Source organism: Drosophila sulfurigaster, chromosome 3 (assembly GCF_023558435.1).
Source record: "Drosophila sulfurigaster albostrigata strain 15112-1811.04 chromosome 3, ASM2355843v2, whole genome shotgun sequence".
In the NCBI taxonomy this organism is placed as follows: domain Eukaryota; kingdom Metazoa; phylum Arthropoda; class Insecta; order Diptera; family Drosophilidae; genus Drosophila; species Drosophila sulfurigaster.
In genome coordinates, this window is record NC_084883.1 from 1,299,194 (window position 1) to 1,319,443 (window position 20,250).

The 20,250-nt window shown below is 36.5% G+C and overlaps 2 protein-coding genes across 4 annotated transcripts in view; both read right to left on the reverse strand.

Moving 5' to 3' along the window:
- LOC133841603 (mucin-21) overlaps window positions 1-19,543 on the reverse strand; it is a 79,307-nt gene extending 59,764 nt beyond the window's left edge. The window contains exons 1-2 of one of the 3 annotated variants that reach the window (XM_062274203.1): window positions 19,246-19,543; window positions 16,824-17,349 (exon numbers count right to left, since the gene is read on the reverse strand). In XM_062274203.1, coding sequence (XP_062130187.1) covers window positions 16,824-16,825 — 2 coding nt within the window. In that variant the 5' untranslated portion in view covers window positions 16,826-17,349; window positions 19,246-19,543. The other 2 variants (XM_062274204.1, XM_062274205.1) reach the window with 2 other exon arrangements.
- LOC133845983 (uncharacterized) lies at window positions 1,100-2,009 on the reverse strand. Its single transcript, XM_062280681.1, has 3 exons — window positions 1,861-2,009; window positions 1,486-1,796; window positions 1,100-1,429 (listed from the first exon to the last, which is right to left on the reverse strand). Exons 1-3 carry the CDS (start codon window positions 1,934-1,936, stop codon window positions 1,262-1,264), a joined length of 555 nt encoding a protein of 184 aa, XP_062136665.1. The 5' UTR covers window positions 1,937-2,009; the 3' UTR covers window positions 1,100-1,261.
- Window positions 19,544-20,250: the final 707 nt, after the last annotated feature.

A 20,250-nucleotide genomic window follows, 5' to 3' on the forward strand; every position in this document is an offset into this window, starting at 1 on the left:
GCGCATTTGTTTTGCCAGAAATAGACTGCATTTCGGCTAGATAAATTCTTCACAATAAATTCGCTTGAATTTATTATGCAATTAGTTAAAGGCGTGCATAAATTTCACACTGACCGCCAACAAACAGCGCACAAGGAGCCAAACTAATTGCCAAGTCAGCGGAAACAAAGCCAAACTGCGAAGGAATTTGTTCAACACTTGGCTTGGCCCAGCACAAGTCGAAAGAGCCTTGGGATTGTTATGCAATCCACAATTGGAAAAGGTCAGGAAAAGTGAAAAACACAGAAGATAAGCAGGGAATGAGTTTCTTATACTAGAAATGTGAAATAAGAAATGGAGGCCGAGTGAAATCTTTCTGACTATTGAAAAATGACTGTGCTAAAGCAAAAAATATATTTGGAATTCACTGAAAAGTCAAAGATGGTGTAATAAAGCTAACTTGAAATATAAGAAATATTCAAGTATAGGAAAGCTAGAATAAGATGTTACTGTATAAAAAGAAAAATTTAAGGAAATCAGCAAATAATAGAAAGCAAGAAAATGAAAAATATATAAATGATATAATAATACATACATATTTTCCAACAGAAAATAATAGTGATATAGAACAAAATTTAGTGAATAGGATAAAAAAGGAAAAAATAGTCACAAATACTATTAGGATGTTAAAATAAATGAAGTAATTACATAACAAATAGGAAAGCTGTTATCTAGTCTGCATCACTGTGAGATACACGCTTCCCATTTCCAATAAAATCAAAACATAGCGCTAATATTCATAAAATATAACGAATTAATATATATAAAAAATACAAAACTATACCAATTGTTATACATTAAAAATATACCATCGAAACTGAAATTAACTTTAATAATAATAATAAATTTGTTAAGCTGGAAATACATTTCCTATACAAGAAAGAGAGACAATTAAATGTCAAGAAATTTTCCCATCTAGCAAAAATAAATTTGTTTTAAGTTGTGAAAAACACAAATGAAAGAAAAGTGTTACTATTTATTTCAATGGTAAAATTATTTAATAAATAGTTATTACGAAATTTAAATTTACTTAAATAAAAATTAAGGTGTTAGGCTGGTTAATAAGAAAAGAATGGCGCGTCAACTGTATTTCTATGAAGCTAATTTGAAATGCTTATCAATTTGCTGTTTGTCTCTTCTACGAAATCAGCTGGTAAAATTCCCCTCAATATCACGATAATATTGGAACAAAAACTGATGAGGCTTTGTTTGAAATCCGCATTTAATAAAATTTCATTTCGACTGTAACACAAGTCACCAGATGTCGCAATTTAGCTTTGGCATTGGCCTTGCCATTGTAGTTGAAGACTCTAATGCGATAGTCACCGGGTCGCAGAAAAACAGGAATGCTCTGGCTCTCCAGCCGCAAATTGCGCAGATTATAGTAGCTCTAGAAGAAATATTGATTAAAATTAGGAAGTCTACCGAAAATGTGTGTGTTCTTACAGGTTTTATTGGGCAACTGGGACTCATATTTCCGTATTTGCGAATGTTGCGAAACCAGACTCTGACCAGACCCGTTGCCATCATTTCCTTGAGGGTTTTGCAGGTGTCGATGTCATAATTCAACAGTGTTAGGTAGTTCATAGAGTCCTCAACTCTGTACTTGACCGTTACAGTGGTGCGACTCGATGAGATCAACTGTTTGACATGCATATCCAGATTAAGAGATGCATCTTCACTGAGCCAACCCGTCAGATTCGAGATGATCTTGTCATCGAAGTCGACGAAGACCTTTTTAAACTCAGTGCGTAATGCTAAGAGAGTTGTTTGAACAGTTGTGTGCGAGGGTTTTTAAAGATCAGATCCATTCAAACTTACTGCTGAACTGGCGATTGGGTGCGGTCTCCACCTGATTGAGTGAGTTGAGCACAAAGTAAACGAGCAGCAGAAACATGACTTTGTGTCTTGAATGACATTGGCAGACAGAAGAGCTCGCTCTCTCTCTGTGTTTACAAACAAAACAATGTCATTAGCTGGTAATGAGCTCGCTATTTTTGGCAGTAATTTATTTTTAGCCAATGTTTCAAAATTGAACATTATGCCAATTATAGATAAGCATTCCATTTTATATCACTGTTTCGGTAGTGCGCAAACTGTGAACTCGTTAGCCCAAAAGAGTGTTTTTATACCCGCTACTTATAGGGCAGAAGGGTATTAGAACTTTGTGCCTGCAGGAAATGTTTGTAACAGGCAGAAGGAGTCATCTTCGACCACATAAAGTATATTCAAATGTTTTTGATAGAGTCACCAGCCGAGACCAAGACAATATAGTCATATCTGTTTGTCTGTCTGTCTGTATGAACATCAAGATCTGAAAGACTCTAAGAGATAGAGATCATTTTTTTCGACAGCACTTTAAGTTTCAAAATTCTCATACTATAATAAGAACAGTACTTATAATTCCTAAAATTTGTTTGCGATCCAATGGAAATTATTGAAGTTCTTTAAGAAATACTTTTGTATGGTAAAAAATTACTTCTGCAATCGAGGCTTAGTTATTTTGGTAGATATGATATACTTTGTAATCTATGGTATTTTTCAATTGTAGTAGAATATTGATTTACCAAATACAACACTTGGTATATTTTAGTTTTTTCGGTATGTTTTTGGTATATTTATAGAATATGGCTTTATTGAAAATGAGTATCGGGTATCTCACAGTCGGTCACACTCGACAGTAGATGTTTGACTTGTTTTATTTGTTTATTTAAAATTAATCTAAATTCGAATTAGTAACCTAATAAGGTATAAATTTGAATTGAATCATGTAATTTAACGAATGTAATTTACTTAGCAGAAGATATTTGAAAAACTCCTCTACGCAGTGTTTGATCATTCTGTGGAGTTTGGCCTCTCGTTAATGCTAACCAACACAGCAATTAGGCAATTGATCAAAATGTAAGTCTAGCAATCAATCAAACGCGTTTAATCAGCAAATCAACAGCTCGAATTGATTGACAACTTGTTGACAGTTGAATTCGCATTTGATGAGCTGGAAGTTTTGTGGGCTCTGCGGGGGGAAAAACTTCACCTGGTTGCTTTGGACCCCCCATGCTGATTTAAAGCGACTGCCACATAAACATTCAAGTTCAATTTCTTTGGCTCTTTGGCACGATGACTGACAAGTTAACCGTAAAGCAAACTGAAAGTTGTTGCATCTAACAGATACAAATGACGTTGATGTTCAGTTAGCTGTTGTTGTTGTTGCTGCCGCTGCTGCTGTCATTGTCGTTGTCGTTGTTTGGCAAAGCGGCGTTTAATTGGAAACACAGTTGGGTGTTGGTTTTGACCGGTCTCTGGCCACGAGCTGCTGTCTTCATCAGCTTGAAGCGTGGACAGCTGATGGATGCGGACATTTCGATTCATTCTCGACTCTGGCAAACCCGTTTCAAAATGCTATCCAGTCAGCCAGCCAGCCAGCCAGCCAGCCAGAGAGACAAACTCGATCAAAATAATCAAATACAATATTACGCATACGCCACGGTGCACAGCCTCAAAAGAAATGCTCCGACTTGTATTTTTTTTTTTTTTTTTGGTTTTGGCCGTCTTGATTGGTTGAGTTGAATGCTGAGCTCTGTCGCTTTGCAGTTTAATTGCAAATTATTCAAATGCTCCACAGTTGCCGTAGATTTTTGCAGCTGTCTCTGCCTTCCCCTCTTACCCCTGCCAGCTCCTGTCATAACCAGTCGGTCTGCCGCTCCCTCTCTGCCTCAACCCCCCAACAACCCCTTATTGCTTTGCAATTATGTCGGAAATTAACAACAGCGCCCGCAACTGCCTGGCAAAAAAAAAAAAAATAGAAAAAAATAGTGAGTGAAAAAATATGTGAAATGTGCAAAAAAATTCCGTTTTTTCTCTCGTTTGTTGTCAAATGAAATTAGGCGTGAAATGCAGTTTGAACTTTAGCTCAAATATTTTTACAACTACGAGCACAACCATACTTCCCTCATTTTTCACTCGCTTTTAGATTTATTTGCAAGTGTTTTTCGCTTGGCGCCACGTGAGCCATTTAAAAGGCGAAAAATGGTAATTTATTGTGTTTTGTTTTGTTCCTATTCTTGCTATTGCTTTTAGGATCATAAATGATATATCGCTGGGTGTGTTTGTTGCCAGGGCGTTGTTGTTTGTTGTGCCGTCTGCGATATCAATATTGATATTCTCGAGTTGATAAAACCGGCACTGCAGTTAGCATTATCTCGATCATCGGTAGCAACACGCCATTTCTATACTCTTTAGTTGTAAAAAAGCCTAAGGTGGTTTGCTCAATGTTTGAAATTTTTATTCAAACTACCTTTTTACTAGAAGAAATATTTAATAAATATATTTTTTTCGTTGTACTTGTAATTTGATAAATTCCATGTCAAATTTATATAAAACAAATTAATATATTTAGCTTTATATTAAAAGGATTACTTTGCATCTTATATCATATATAAAATATATGCAGCATAAATATATTAAATAAATATCTTAAGTATTTTATCTTATCTTATTTTATCTTGTACAAATCCGAACATTCCATGAGAATAGTTTCATTGAACCTACAAAAATGTATCTATCTACCGGTTATAAATAAATTCGAAAGATTTCATGCTAAGCAAATAGACTAGAAAATAAGGATAATAAGTTATATTTTACCTCAATTTTGTATATATTAAATTTGCATAATTATATTAAATATCTGTTACTCCATTCATGTGTGTTTTCTTATTAATTTCAAAGATTGATTTTCAATACATTTTTCGGTATTTTTTTATGAAATTTTACTGCAATTGTAAATTAATAAATGTGGAAAATTCTTTACTAAGTAAATATGCTATAAATTTCAATAAGTAGCTTGAGATTTCATAGATTACTTTGCTTCATAAACATTAAATATGCTGCAGGTGTTAAGTGTATTAAATATCTTCATTAATTCAAATTACTCCATTTTGTTTAAATCTTTTTTTTTGTAGTACTAAAAGTCAAAGTTTATCATGCTAGTCACTATCTATTTTTAATATGCTATTTCTTTTTTTAACTTCTTTTTTTCTTGATGATTTCATAGTTCGATGATCCACATATTTTTTTACTATACAGAGCATTTGGCTAGTGCAGCACTATTCTCTAGAATATTCTTGTTTTGTAAGAATTAGTTCGAAGTCAAATGAAGCCAACAGCGAACTGCATGTGGCAACAGGCAACAGAGAACATAGAACAGAGAACAGTGAACACTCAAGAGGCAAGAGCAACACGTTAACATGGTCAATATGCAGCAGTTGCCGCAGTGGCTACTGAGATGTTGTTGCAGCGTCTTAAGTTGCATTTATATGCAAATAACTTAAATTGTTTTCAATTTGCCTTGGTCGCCACATTCCTTTCGCCAACTTGCAGCTAATTTTATGGCTAATTGTCCGCTTGGCTGTTGTTGTTGTTGCTGCTGCTGCTGCTGCTGTGATTGCTGATGAAGTTGTGATATTTGCGATAAAAAATGTATGTGATAAAAATTATAAAGCGTCGATAGTTACAGCCAGGAATTTCTTAATTGCCCATGGCAGGCAATGGTCAATAAATTGGCCAAGACCCGATGCAGTCTCAAGTCTGCACAGGACAACACTTAATAGCGGCAAGTGTCAAAGACGTAAAGGCTTTGAAATTGATTTCCGAAAGGTGATTCAGGTTACACTCGAAACTAGCTTTCGTTTCAACCCAGTTTACTTTATACAGCCAACTTGCTTTGACCTGATTCCACCTCTGGCTCCTTCGCTTGCCCCACTTAAATGACAACTCGACTGGACAGCTGCTTAAGGTGGCTTGAATCAGCCAATTAGACCATGACGCAACTCTCAACTGTCCCTTAATATCATATCCCTAAATATCATTTTCAATTTCCTTTGCCGTCAAAGAAAAATCCTGCTACTCGGAAATTAATCAAATTTTTGCGGCAAACCGGAAATACATTTGTGCTTTCTTTGGCATTTGCTTTGGCATTTGGCAATTTATGCGACTGTCGCATTGCGACAGCAAATAAATACTTTTATTTTTGAGAACCATTCGAGTGGAGAAAAGTAAATAAAAAATGTATGAGATGAAAAATCAATGCATACTTCGCACACAAATCGCAATTTAAGAAATCAGAGTGAGGCGAATAATAATTGTGATACAGCGAACTAAGAAAACTTCCATTTAAATTTATATTTATATAAAAAAATGATACCATAACATATATTAAAATGCCCCGACTTGCAGGAAATCTTAAAATGTTTTATTAATTTTCTCTTTTTCAAAAGTTAAGACTAAATATACATATATGCACTGAACTTATCATTCAGTTGACTTACTATATATTGATGTTGGATTGTTGAAAATATTAAATTATTATTATTATTATTATGGATAGAAAGCGAATAAGTCACTCACTAAGTAATGAAATTAAACCAGAAATGGTACCGCTTTCTATTACATTTATTTCGGGAATTTATCGATTTCAACATTTACAAATTGTGACACATCTTGTACTTGATTTGATTTTGTCAATATTTAATCGGATAAGGCCGGATTACAATCAAAGCGTTGGAATGAAGTATTTGTGGTTAAATAGACTTTGGTAACTACGTCTCAACTATATATCATGTGCGCCTGCACGTTTGTTATTTTCCTGCAAATATAATTTATAGGGCTTGGATGGCCCTTGGCTAATACGCTTGGCAGGGTTTGAAGTCATCGAGTCTATCACAAACCTACAAAAAAGGGCATTTGGAGAACGCGCTTCGAATTGAAAATGCGCAGTTCACACTCGAACTCACACTCACACTCACACTCATACTGATAGTTGTATTCATACTCAAACATATCGTCACCTATTTGATGTACCATTCTAATTTGCATTGACTGTGACTCGTTGAGATAATGACAGAGTGATTGTGAATGAGAATGAGTATGAGTATGAGTATGAGTATAAAACTCATGTAATGCAAATGTGATTGCCATTTTTATGAGCCAACAACAGTAACTTTGTAAACGTTAATGTAATTGTAATTGAATTGAAATTGAAATTGAAATTGTAATCGTAATTATAATGCTGCAGTTTGCCATTGTTGTTGTCCAGCTGATTATAACATTACTTTAGTTTAGTGGTTTACTCAACTCTGTCGACATATTGACAACTTTGAGTACAAGAATGAATATATCAATAGTACTATACACCAATGCGACTCTTAAGATATGTTAATTCGAACCGGTTCTTCATTGGGAGATTTGCATTTAATTTTAAGATTGCGAATTATTGGGCTTTAAACTTAAGCTTAAGTCTATATATCTGTGGGTTATTATTATTGAGGGAAACCGCTAATAGGATTACAATCTGAGATCATACATTCCACATAGGATTACGACTGATTCTCAGGAATAGAATGAAATATGCGCAATTCATCATTGGTTACTCATTAGTTGGATTGTTTTGTTTCCGATTTTATTGATCAAGTTATCAGACTTGGGATTAAGTGTTTATGCTTCTTACATGAATTTCAGGTTTAGGTGGTTATAATCAAATTAACAGTCTGTTTGCCAATTAGTATAAAGATTTTATAATGTTGAGCTTGAGTTAGAAGTTTTCGGTGTGTTGTCACTCACTATTAGAGCCTAAATTGTGATCAAATATTTGTCAAATAATTAACGGTAATAACTTCGTTACTTTGAGCCTTGCAGTTAATTTACTACATTTATGAAACATTTACTTTTTATACCCAATACTCATAGGGTAGAAGGATATTATCATTCTGAACCGGCAGGAAATGTACGTGTACGGGCGAAAGAATCATATCCTACTCCATAAAGTATATGTGTTCCTGATCAGCGTCAACAACCAAAACGATATAGGCATGACCGTCTGTCTGTCCGTCCGTATGAACACCTAGATCTCAGAGACTATGAAATAAAGCTAAAATTTTTCCGATTGCATGCAGATTAAGTTTGTCTTAGATTTTTGCAAAGCCCATTTTACCGCCCGGAAATCGAAAAAATCGAATAGTAAGCGTAATTTTTATACCCCCTACCCATAGTGTAGAAGGGTATTATAACTTTGTGCCGGCAGGAAATGTATGTTACAGGTAGAAGGAGGCATCTCCGAAGCTATATTCTTGATCAGCGTCAACAGCTGAGACGATCTAGCCATGTCCGTCTGTCTGTCCGTCTGTCTGTCTGTCTGTCTGTCTGTCTGTCTGTAGATCTCAGAGACTATAAAAGACAGAGCTATATTTTTTTATCGACAGCAGATTCAAATTTGTGCCACACCCATTTCCGCCTCCGCAAATTGACAAAACTCGAATAACAATTTTGGTACATAAAATTGTCGAAGTTATTTAAGAAATACTTTTATATGGAAAAAACGCCTTCTTACTAGGGGTCTTAGGCGCTTTAGCTGACAATCTGGTATATTTTGCACTCTATATTATATCTTCAATATACCATATCAATATACCAAATATACCATTTGACACATTTATAAATTTTGGAATATTATTTTGGTATATTTTGAGACTAGGTAGCGGGTATCTCAGCACACTCGACTGTAGTTATCTTACTTGTTTAATATATAGTCTCGAATGTTAGTAGATATGCACAATCATAACTACAGTCTTAATGATTCCTGGCTGCGATCAGATATAAATTGTAATATATTTGGAGTATAATTAATTATATTTATATACTATTAATAATCTTCGGTATATTTTAGACACTTGTAGGTATATTAATTTGGTATATTTAAGTATAAAACCGCACTGCTTTGTTTTTATTAAAAAAAATATCGGGTAACTTACAGTCGCGCACACCCCATATATTTCTGTGTTGTTTATTAAGTTTTCTGCACTAAATATCTGCTATGCTAGTTGATTTTTCAATCTAAATTTAATTGGCCAGTCCGCAAGTAGTTTCTCCTCTCAGGATTAGCCCTACCAAGTTCATGCGGCTGTCTAATAAATTGTCATTTAATTGCATCATTTAATTGTGCAATCCATTCACAATAACAACCACAACAAAAACAATGACGAGCTGCTAAAGGGCGCTTACTCGCAGTTCGCACATGTTGCATGTAATTATAGCAACAACATTTAGACGCCAGTAATTATTCGATATTTATATGCAATCATTGTGCGATGCCAACAAGTTTCCAGTCAAGTCATGAACTCGGCCACAAGGAAATGACATTGAACAGACACCCAACTCAGCTTTCCCTCCCCTTCCCCGTTCCGTTGCGTCTGCTCGATGTCGCCCTGACATTGAATAACATCTATATTAACTGGCATCTAACTGTAAAACTGACTCAATTGCCTCCCCCGATTTACCCCATCAACAGTCGCAGACGTAGTATTAGCCCCAATCTCAGTCGCAATCAGCATCGCAGTCCCAACCGCAATCCCATTTACGGTTTCAGCCCCTGTCAACTCCCCTGTCTGCTCTTAGCACTTTATTAAATGATAGTTTATCCACTTGTTTACAGCATCAACGGACGAGATAATCAATGAATTGAGTTGGAAAATGCTAAAGTCAAAGAGACAATTATTTTTGGACTTTAAGAAAATTCTTATTTTTTGAACAATCATTCGTATAATTTAGATTTCTAAGCAATTTCTCTCAAAAATGTGGTGGGATATATTTTTAATTCAAATAAACTTTTATTAAACTTTGATAAAATGATTTTAAATATATTCAATGTAATTGAATTTTCTAGATCCATACAAATTTTAGAAAAAATAAAAAAGTAAAACATATCTCAATACGTAATATATTTTAATTGTATTTTTGTGTTATATATTTAATATCTCTTCTGTGATAAAGTGAAAGAAAATTTTATTAAATGAAAAATGAACATTGAATATTCCAAACAATAATAGAATAGTTGGTACTTAAATAGTTATACCAAATTTAATTTAGTTGAATATTTTCCATGTACTAAATATAGTAATAAACTAAATTTAGTAAATACATATTCATGTCAATGATTTTTTAAGATCATTCATCTTAAACTTTATGTCTTTCACCAATCGTATTTAAGTTTACTTTAAAATATTTATACTCTTGGAATTTAAATCAATTTCAATGTTCTTGTTGCTTTTAGTTTTTTTCTACATTATTTTTTATCGCTAAGCTTAATCGTATTAAAGTTAATTTCACAATTTTGATACTCATTAGCAATTTAAACCAATTTGAATGGTATACTATTTTCCTTACATTATTTTATATCGAATAAAAAAACCAAATTATTTTGTTCTTCTATGTAAACCTTTTCTAATGAAATGTTTAATCAATTAAAATAATTTAAATTTCTAAAAGTATTTTATGTTCGCAATTAAACACTTAAGTAGCTTAGGTCAGTAATAGCTTGAGTTGTCTGATAAACTTGTGCTTTGGACCCGGTGTACGTATTATTTTTAGACAACAAAGCCAGACAGACAAGTGAATCAACAAGAAGTTGTGCCGATATTAAAATATTTGCACAGAATCACATTTGGCTGATTCCGTTGATGTTGATGTGGATGTTGTTGTTGATGTTGATGTTGGCAATGCATTTGAATTTGCAGTCGAGCCAGAAGAAGTGTAGACGAAAATATTTTCCCATGTTCGTCAAATGAAGAGGAACTGTGTGGCACACCCACACAACAACAGCAACAGCAACAATCACAACAACAACAACAACAACGATGATGGTGATGACGATGACGACTCATGCTCATCCTTTCACCCAAGCAGCAGTGTGGCAAGTGCAACTTTCCCACAGCACACTGTGGCAGTGTGGCTCTTGAGCTCTCTCGGCCCACAGGCGTGATAAGTGCGAAGTGTAAAGTGTAAAGTGGCAAACACGCAGTTCAACATTTTCACAATTCCACAATTCATGATCAAGTGCAATCTTTTGACATTAATATGACAACAAAAGGAGCTGGCCAAAGGAGCAGCCACTGGCTTTTTGCCCGTGGCGGGAGAGAAGAGTTTGCAACATCAGCAGCAACTACAACTGCAAGAAAAAAAAAACGAAATCAATTATGCGCACGAGGCACAAAGCCAACAATGAATGATAACTGCAAGTCTGTGACTTCAACTGGGGACTTCGACTGCGACTGCGACTGCGACTCCATAATGATTGAGTATGCGACAGGCGAACTGTGACAGGCACCGAGGCTCAGATCGCAGATCTCAGATCGCAAGAAGCATTTGCCATTCGTTGATGAATGTCTGTCAAATTGCTGACAAGCACGCAGTGGCTGTTGCTGTTGCCGTTGCTGTGACTGTTGCTGTGACTGTTGCTTTTGCGGTGGCTGACATTGACACAATACGAGTGTTGCTCACAGCACAAAACAAAAAAAAAAGAAGAGGAGACATGACAAGACGCACAATCAGCAGCGGCGCGAGACGCAACAAAGTTGCGCGACTGTGGCATGAAAATATTTTATAGCATTTAATTTCAAACTCCACTGCGGCCTGTCATCTAATTGAGTTGTTGGCTGGAGTCGCTCGCACAACAAAAAATTTATCGGCATATTAATGCAGCATATTTCAAATGCCTTCAAGTCTCTCCCTCCTCTGCCCAGTCAGGCTGACTTACTTCCTCAGTGGTTCGAATCCCCCATTTACTCGCCTCCATGGAACATGTTTATGCAATTTGCTGAGCAGCTGAACAACTGGGCAACTATATAGCTGGACGATTGGACTACCGACTGGACTGGGCGACTCTACAGTGCACTGGGAGCTGTTGTCTTATCATATGATTTTATTTATGCTACGGGCGCGCATGTGTGCGATAATTGGATTATTTACTTTCGCGGCTTAGCAGCCAACAAAGTTGTGAAAATTGTCGGGTTTTCGCTTTCTATTAACTCGGTCGATCATCGCCAAGTCAACTCAAGTCAAGTTATTGTTGTTGTTCGGCTTGTTTTGCAGTTATTGTCTTGTGGTTTCGCTGATGGAGTTGTCTATTGGTTAATGTCAGGCGGTAGTTCGACTTTGGACTTCAAGCAAGCACTTCAAGTTACGATGTCAGCTCGTTCGGGTTAGAGGTTTTTGCTTTTATGTTTGCACAATTTCAGTGCATCTATTTATGGCGTATCAAATGCTGTTGAGCTTTACGCAAATCACTGTTAAGCAGCGGAAAACGTAAAAATGAAGACACTTACACTTATCTGTGGAAAAGACTTCAAATACTAGTACTTGAAGTGGCCAAACTATTTGCAAATTTACTTAAATTTAAGCAAACTTTCACAAGTATATCAATATTTCACTTAAAAGCGTCAACTGGAACTGCAAATAGTCTGATAAGTTTGTAGTAAGGAAAATATACCATGTATGTGAAAATATACCAAATTAATATTCAAAATATTCTGCAATATACACAATTCTATATTTGGTACTACATTCCAAAAATACCACGAAGTACAAAATTTACCAAATTAATTTTAACAAATTCTGAAATATTATGTATGTATGTATACACATTAAAAATAAGAATATACCAATATAAAAATACCAAATTGTCTAATCAATTCAATTAAAACCCGAAAGTAGCCGTTAAATGAAATTATTGCATTTAAAAATTAAGTTGTTGAAATATTCTTTACATTAACCATCAGTAAAATAAGAAGATCGCATATTCGCAGTTCAATAATAAAGATTGACTCATTAATTATCTAGAGCTGGAAATTACTCTAATAGAACCCTGAGCTCATCTTTCACTTTGTCACCGAATGTCGGTTGTCATTATTCAGCAGGCAGCAGCTGCTGTGTCTGTTGCCACTGATGGACTGACTGTAACTCAAAACCCAACAAAGACAATTCATAACACCCAATTGACTGCGAGTCCAACACGACATTAATATGTATGCCACAACGCGTTTATCAAACATTTGAAAAAAGACGGCGGCGTTGCTTTCGTTCCCAGCCATCACCTTCGCTCACGCCGATTGACCCAATTAAATGGGCATTATAAAGTCATAAGGCATTGCAGACGTGCGAAGCCAAAAAAAATTAGCAAATAGACAAACCTGCGGCAAAAACTGAGACCAAGTGTGGCACCCAAAATCGAGTCCCATTCCCATTCCCATTTTTCCAATCCCAATACCGTGTGCCACATCGCATTAAAATGTGCATGCAAATTCGAGTGAACTCATAAATCACAAATCACTTAGCCAAACAGTTTCGAATGTGCTTGGTATGGATGTAAATGTGCCTCGGCTGGCAACGGGCTTTCAGCTGCTGCCGGTTCGCATTTGGGCCTTGGGCTGGGGACATGGGCTTACAAATGTTCATGTTTGCGCGATAATATTGACAAATTGTGCAAACATTCGCACACAATTAATAAAGCCAGACCCACACGACCAGAGAACCACCAGGCACCAATGAGCCACCAAGTTACCAAGCTACCAAGTCGCAAAGCTACCAAGTCACCAACACACCAAGCCCACGTGCGCGGCAGCCCGTGTTCGCAAAGACAAAGCTACTGAGACAAGACTGAGACGCGACAGACACGAGACAACATAATTCCAATTCCAATTCCAGGCGGGCCCCGGAGCTACCTAAAAACCAAATCCAAGAAGCTAAATGTCACTGTGGATAAACTGTCAAACATCGGCTTACCACAGTGGGGCAAAACTTTAAATTACACGGAATAATTTAAAAGATAAATTTAATTTACATTAATTATCGATTTAATATGAATTCTAAATATAGAGTTAAATTAATTGTCCCAAGAAATTTAGTTAGTTCCCAAATATACTTTACAAAATGGTATATACACACCATAGCGGGTATAAATATACCTCAACATTAATTTAAGAGCAATATAAAAATATTGATATAATACTACATTTTAAATATATATATATCAGCCAAGGCCAGAACAGTAAATATGCGTCTTTCCTCATACAAAAGAATTTACCATTTTTATCTGATCGACACAAAAATTTCAGTATTAAAAAACTTTTGCGAATATAGTACGAAATACACCAATAATCGAGAATCGGGTAAAAAAAAATGTAAATTTATCGAAAAAAGTTTTCAATACTTTTTAAACAGTTAAATTAAACATTCATATCGTAGATTTACCCCTTAGTGTATAGTAGGATTTATTTAAAAAACCTTTACACCATTTCATATTAGGTTTACTCCCTCTTGTAACGCTTTGAAAATCTCAATCTTTCAATTCCTGACTATCAGCTTATTTCATTTTAGTTGAGTTTATAAATTTAATGAAATGTAAAATAATAATAATAAATATTACATATTTTTGTTTTACTTTTTGCACTTATTCTGTATTAGATCCATTGCAACTTTTTCAGAAAATACAAGAAATCATTTTCACATTTTTAAGAAACTTCGATCCACTGTGCACACTGTTCTCGCTGGAGCACATTGCGTTGTTTAAGACAATTCTGGAAAGCAATGCACGTATTCCATGGAGGCGCCCACACGCAGTGGACACATCTGAGATGGATAGCTGTGAGCTGGTGAGCTGGATTTAAGTCTGGACTTGAGCTTGGACACGATTCGCCCACGGCACAAGGAATGCATGGAGCCTGGCGTTCGAATGAGCTTGCAACTTCTTTGTGGCTGCCACAGAAGAAGCGCGGAGCCTTTTCAAATGGTTTTGCCACTTCAACGCGGCGCTGTGATTGATGATTGTGGCACTCGCAGTTGTCAGTTTTTGCCTTTGATGTGGCTCCAGACCAAAGGAAGAGACTTCCTACCAGGCCCCCCGTTTGCTTTCCCTCGACTTTCGTTTTCCAACTAAAGTCCGCAATTTATGCAGCATAACTCGTGTGTTTAGCCAAAGTAGGCCTAAAACTTAAGCCGCTTGGAGGCTGGAGACTACAAGCTGAGGATCGAGAGTTCGGAGTCCGAGTTCGGTGTAAGCGGCTTAGAGCCAGGAAACTGCGACAGACATTTGTGTTGACAAATCAATTAAATGCGAAATTTAAAGGTGCACAGTAGCGCCAATCCGGGACCAAGCAAAAGCCTCGTCCATGGCCAGATAAACGACTTGCAACACGCAAAGCACAGCAAAGCAAAGCAACTGCCCTGGTCCACAGGTTCTGAACTGTGCCTAGACCTGAGCTGTGCATGTTGTGCTCGGCTTTCGGCGCTTATCGAAAAACATTGATTGCTCTGTGGCGACGCGTCGGTGCCCAATGCAAATCGTAAAGTGTGAAAACAAATTGCGAATTGCACAAGAGGCAAGCATAGGAAGCGGTGGCAAAGACACGGGTAAGGGGAAGGGGAAGGGGCAAGGAAGGAAACTCATTGCAGTTGCCAGATAATTGCACTCGATTTGTAATTCAAGATTAAGGGCAAACCATGTTATTGGTGCCTCGACTTCTCGATCTTTGTTTTAATTTATGTGCACTTGACGGCTCTTTTGCATTTTTGCCTCAGATAATCACTTAAAATGTGGGCCATGATTTAAGTGATTATGTAAATTTGAGTCCTTCCCTCCTCTCCCTCACTCTCTTCCGCATTCGCAGTGTCAGGGTGTTCCTCTCGCTGCCTGCCACATGCCCCCTAGACACGTTGTGTAACCTTCAAGTGAACAAAGAGAAAGATTGGTCAACAACTTGAAAGGCATAAATTGATTGCCAATTTAAAGTAGAACGTTAAGACTCCAGGCCATAAACTGTGATTGAGCTTCAAATTGTGAAAATGTATCTGCAACATGCATAAGGGAAAGTTTTATTTTGTTATATTACAAATCTGTATATTATTGCTAAATTGGAACTGAATTTTTTGACTAGAGATTGAAGAAAGTATTTGCTAATATGAGTAGTTAAGAGAATAAAATGATTTCAAATTTGGATAGCATCGTGAATTGAATTGATAACTCTATTTTGTCAAACATTTTGTAAATGCTACTTGTAAACAATCTGTGGTTTAAGTTAATTATTTCTGCATACTCGATTAATTTTTTCAATAATATATAAACATCCGCTACACACAGTTTAGTCGAGTATTGCACCAGCACTTAAAACAAAGTATTATACAATATATACTACAATGTTTCAATTTATTTTTCTGAATTTTCTAAGTACTTTTTGTATTCATCCTGCGGGTTAAGTTTATTATTTCATGATACGAGTATTCGAATCGTTTTTTTATACCCGCAACTTATTTTAAAATGAGTAGGACAAAAAAACAAAGTACAATAATTCAACAATGATGTAATTGTATTCAACCTTCAAGTTTAGTTCATAGCTTTATGAAATTCCTTTACTTTGTTTACTAAATGAACATTCCACTTCTATTCAAAATTTAGCTTTGTATAACACAGATGTTCAAAATATACATACTTGAAATACATTTTAACCGTCACATATTAACGATTTTTGAATTCTTATTTTTGAATTATATATTTTATCATATATATTTTATTATTTATATTTGAAATTCGATGATTAATATTATATTTAACTTATGTTTTGTTGTTATTTTCACAATTAATTATAGTTTTACATTAACTTTGAAAAACCCAAAAATATTTAAATGTTGTAAATACTTAAGAATCTTGGACTTTTTGAATTACAAAATGAATAATGTCATGTTTGTTAAGCGAATTGTAGAACATTCATGAGCTGAATTTATGATATGAGTTTCTCAATTGCTGTCATTCAACAATAAATATAAATATTTCAAGAATTAATGCCAATAGATGATTCAGAGAATAAATTATAATATTTAAATTTATGTAGCAAACATGTTTCGGCTTATCCATAAATATTACGAATGATTAATATTATGTATGCGAATAAGAATTCTTGAATACTTACATCGTATTTACTTGACCTCATTTTACCCATTTATTTTGCATCTAATTTGCATTCGTATTTCGGCTACGCTTTTTTGTAATATTCAATCCAAGCGACCATTTGATAATCGTAAGAGAGTTAAGTTAAATAATTAATGGGATTGGTTCCTCGATGCGATTCTGTTAGTTTTCACTATTATTTTCTTTTATAATCACAATTGATGCAAATTCTGTTTTCGATATGATTGCTTCGAATTGAATTTAACTGTATGAGTTATAAAATGTCGTAAGCAATATTGCTTTGTAATGAACTTGATGCTTTATTTTAGAATTTTGAACACCTTTAATATAAGCACTTCATTTATTATTATTGCATTAGGCAAGCACTTTTTCTATATATTTAATTATTTGTAAATTTATTGCAAGTACATATTTAATTAATTTATTGATCGAATGGAATTTTGGATCTTCGGCGTTTAACTCATTCTTGATATTGTTAGCACAGTCTTTAATAATTGTTAAAAAGTAAAAGGCTTCAATTGTTGCAACTGGAATCAAATGAATTTGGGTTAGAATGTATTCGCTGTGAATATTACGCATACGACACGTGGCACAAGCGACCGCAGTCGGGCACTGACTGAATTGATACCAAAGAAATCAAAGCAAACACTGTGAGGCCAAAAGGCCGAAAATCAAACTGTGATTTTCGATAAACTGTTAAGCTGTTCGCTAACTGTTACTTTCAGCCATTTTGCTGAAAACAAGTTCTCAACAATTCTACGGGTTTTTCTTAATGTCTTTCCCTCACATGATGTTGATGTTTTTGTTGTTGTTGTTGTGGTGAAAAATCGTTAGGCTAAGGCAACAACACTAGCAACAAATGCCAAAAGTGCACGAACGAAAAGCGAAAGAGGAGGTTAAGGAGACACAAACGTGGGCGGGGAGCGGACGGGGCGAAATAGTGTGGATGGGGTGCGGGAAAAACTAAACAGACGGACGGCCCAAAACGGATGGCCAAATGTGGCCCCCCAACAGCAACCACGTGAAAAATGCCGGAAACAGAAATCGATTTGCACCAAGCGTTGAAATGAACATGTATGTGTGGCTGTGTGCGTCTGTTTGTTGGTGTTAGTGTGTTGGTGTGTTGGTGTGCAATGAGCAAACAGCAAACGACAGAAAAGTGACACAGGAAGAGACTGAGACCAGCGATGGTTTGTCCCATGATTTGTCGCGCTAAAGAAAACTCCCGAACTCATTTGTTATAAACAATTATAGCAATTGGCAGCTTCGTGTTGAAGGCAAATCACATAGTTAGAAATACACTAAACGAAATTATGTCACACGCGCAGCGCACGAAAGTAGGCAACGAATTCGATTTTTGGCCGAAAAAAAAACCGACACGAAATGCGAACATTGCGAACACTTTGGCAATTGCCTCAGTTTTGTTTTTTTAATTTCATCAAATTTATTAATTGACAAAAAAGTAACAATTTTGAGGAACTTTTAATCAGCGTTTACCCGTCGCTGCTGCTGCTGTGGTTGCTGCTACTGCTGCTGCTGCTGCTGCTGTTACTGCTGCTGCACGACGCGTTGAAAATTCACGTAACAATTGATTTGTGTGTCAAAAATGTCACAAGTGTCAAAATTGTACACTGCGTTGCGCTTGAGAGCAAGTTGCCCGACAGAGAGAGAGAGAGAGAGCTCAGATTACAGAGAGAGCACGTGCATAAAGAGAGCCAGAGTGCCAGAGAGAGCGAGTGAGCTGCTGCTGCTGCTGCGCGTCGTAAAGAGTTCTTTGCTTAGCCACAAGCACGTGTGTCCTGCAGAAGAGCAACAATGCGGGAGAGCTTAAAAGCTTCTATTAAGCTTTTGCTTAGTTTAAAAGCTGCTAGCTAGCTGTTGGGCTGTGGCTTAAATGATCATAAATGAGCGGCTAGAAAGCTTCCCCATTAACAGCTTAGAATTTGAAAAACACATACATATGTAAGTAAAAATTGTGTGTTTTCAGTTAAGAATAAGCAAAATCTCGATAAATATTTTTTGAAAATCAAGAATAGTAAAAGCAAGTTTCCTATTATTTTAATTACGTTTCAGTTAAAATATACATTCATTTGCTATTCATTTTAGTTAGTTTACACTGTAGCTCTTAAAAGTTTTGCCATTGTCTTGCGGGTAAATCACAGAAAAGCCTCAAAAAAGGGTTAAACTTCGTCTAGTCCTTTGAGAGGGGACTTTGTGTCTCGCTAAACGGCTTAAAAGGCTCAAGTGTTTTAAAGTTGAAACGTTTTTCTTCCACATTGCACAGCGAGGGGCGTAGTTTGGTGTTTGAAAGAATGCAAATCCCAACAGTTTATTACTAAGTAGTAAATGTCTGGTCAGTCAGGTGTTGAGTCCATACAGACACTCACACACAAAACACATGAAATACACTGAACAATACATACACACATAAATTATAGTTATTGTTTTATTGTTAACGATATTTGCATTTGCATTTTCGCCTTGATGAGCTGTTAATCGAATTAAACTCTTATTATAATCGTATGGATGTTAATTGATTAAACTCGGGCACGATATAATTTTATTAGAGACGTGAAGCGACGCGATGCGACGCGAGGAACGAGAAGCAGAGGAGAGTTGTATTCGCAATTCGATTCTCGATTCCCGACTCTCGACGACAGTCGAGTTTGTCTCGCGGCTGCGGTTTTTGTTGTGAACCCAACTAAATGCGATGCGAAACTGGCCGACCAAGGCAGAGCCGGGCAATGACGATGGTTTCTTATTGGAACAGCGACAGAGGCGCACAGCACACACTACACTCAGCTGGGGGGCGGAGTGAGGCAAGAAGGAGGCGAGGAAAGGGGAACGCGAGACGGGATGGGACGAGAGACCGGCCAGCGTCAGCTGCGTCGCGTGAGTGAATATTGCGGGTTGGTGTGGGGGTTGTGGGGCGTCTACTGGAGCAACGACGTTGCTGCTTTGCTGCCTGCTGTTGCTCTGCTTGTAAATATGTCTCTGTGTTTGCCTCTGTGTGTGTGTGTGTGTGAGCACGCCACTTGAGGCTAATAACAACCACAACAACATCAACAAGAGCAGCAACGACAACTACAACGACGACGAAGACGAAGACGAAGACGACGACAACAAGAGCAGAGTTGATTGCAACCGAACTTGTGCCAGGAGCTCAAGTTGAGAAAGCTTCACATTTTGCCGCTATCAACTGAGCGAAGTTGCAACCAGATGTAGCGCCACACACACACACACACGCACAAAGAGAGAGCGACAGCGACAGCATGAGGCAAGAGAGTGTGAGAGCGCAATTATGTAGTTCGAACTTCGAAGAGCGAAATTAGGTCTCTTTAGCAGTTTGCGAAAGTTGCCTGACACTTTCCAGAGAGCAAGACAGTGAGAGAAAGAGCAAACAAGAGCGGGAGAGAGTGAATATGCCC

Excerpts from the sequence above, each read along its gene's own strand:
- LOC133845983 (XM_062280681.1), bottom strand. The coding sequence starts at position 1,936 with ATGTTTCTGCTGCTCGTTTACTTTGTGCTCAACTCACTCAATCAGGTG. Across the intron at positions 1,797-1,860 it reads ACCCAATCGCCAGTTCAGCA|CATTACGCACTGAGTTTAAA; the intron begins GTAAGTTTGAAT and ends CAACTCTCTTAG. Across the intron at positions 1,430-1,485 it reads CCAGTTGCCCAATAAAACCT|AGCTACTATAATCTGCGCAA; the intron begins GTAAGAACACAC and ends TATTTCTTCTAG.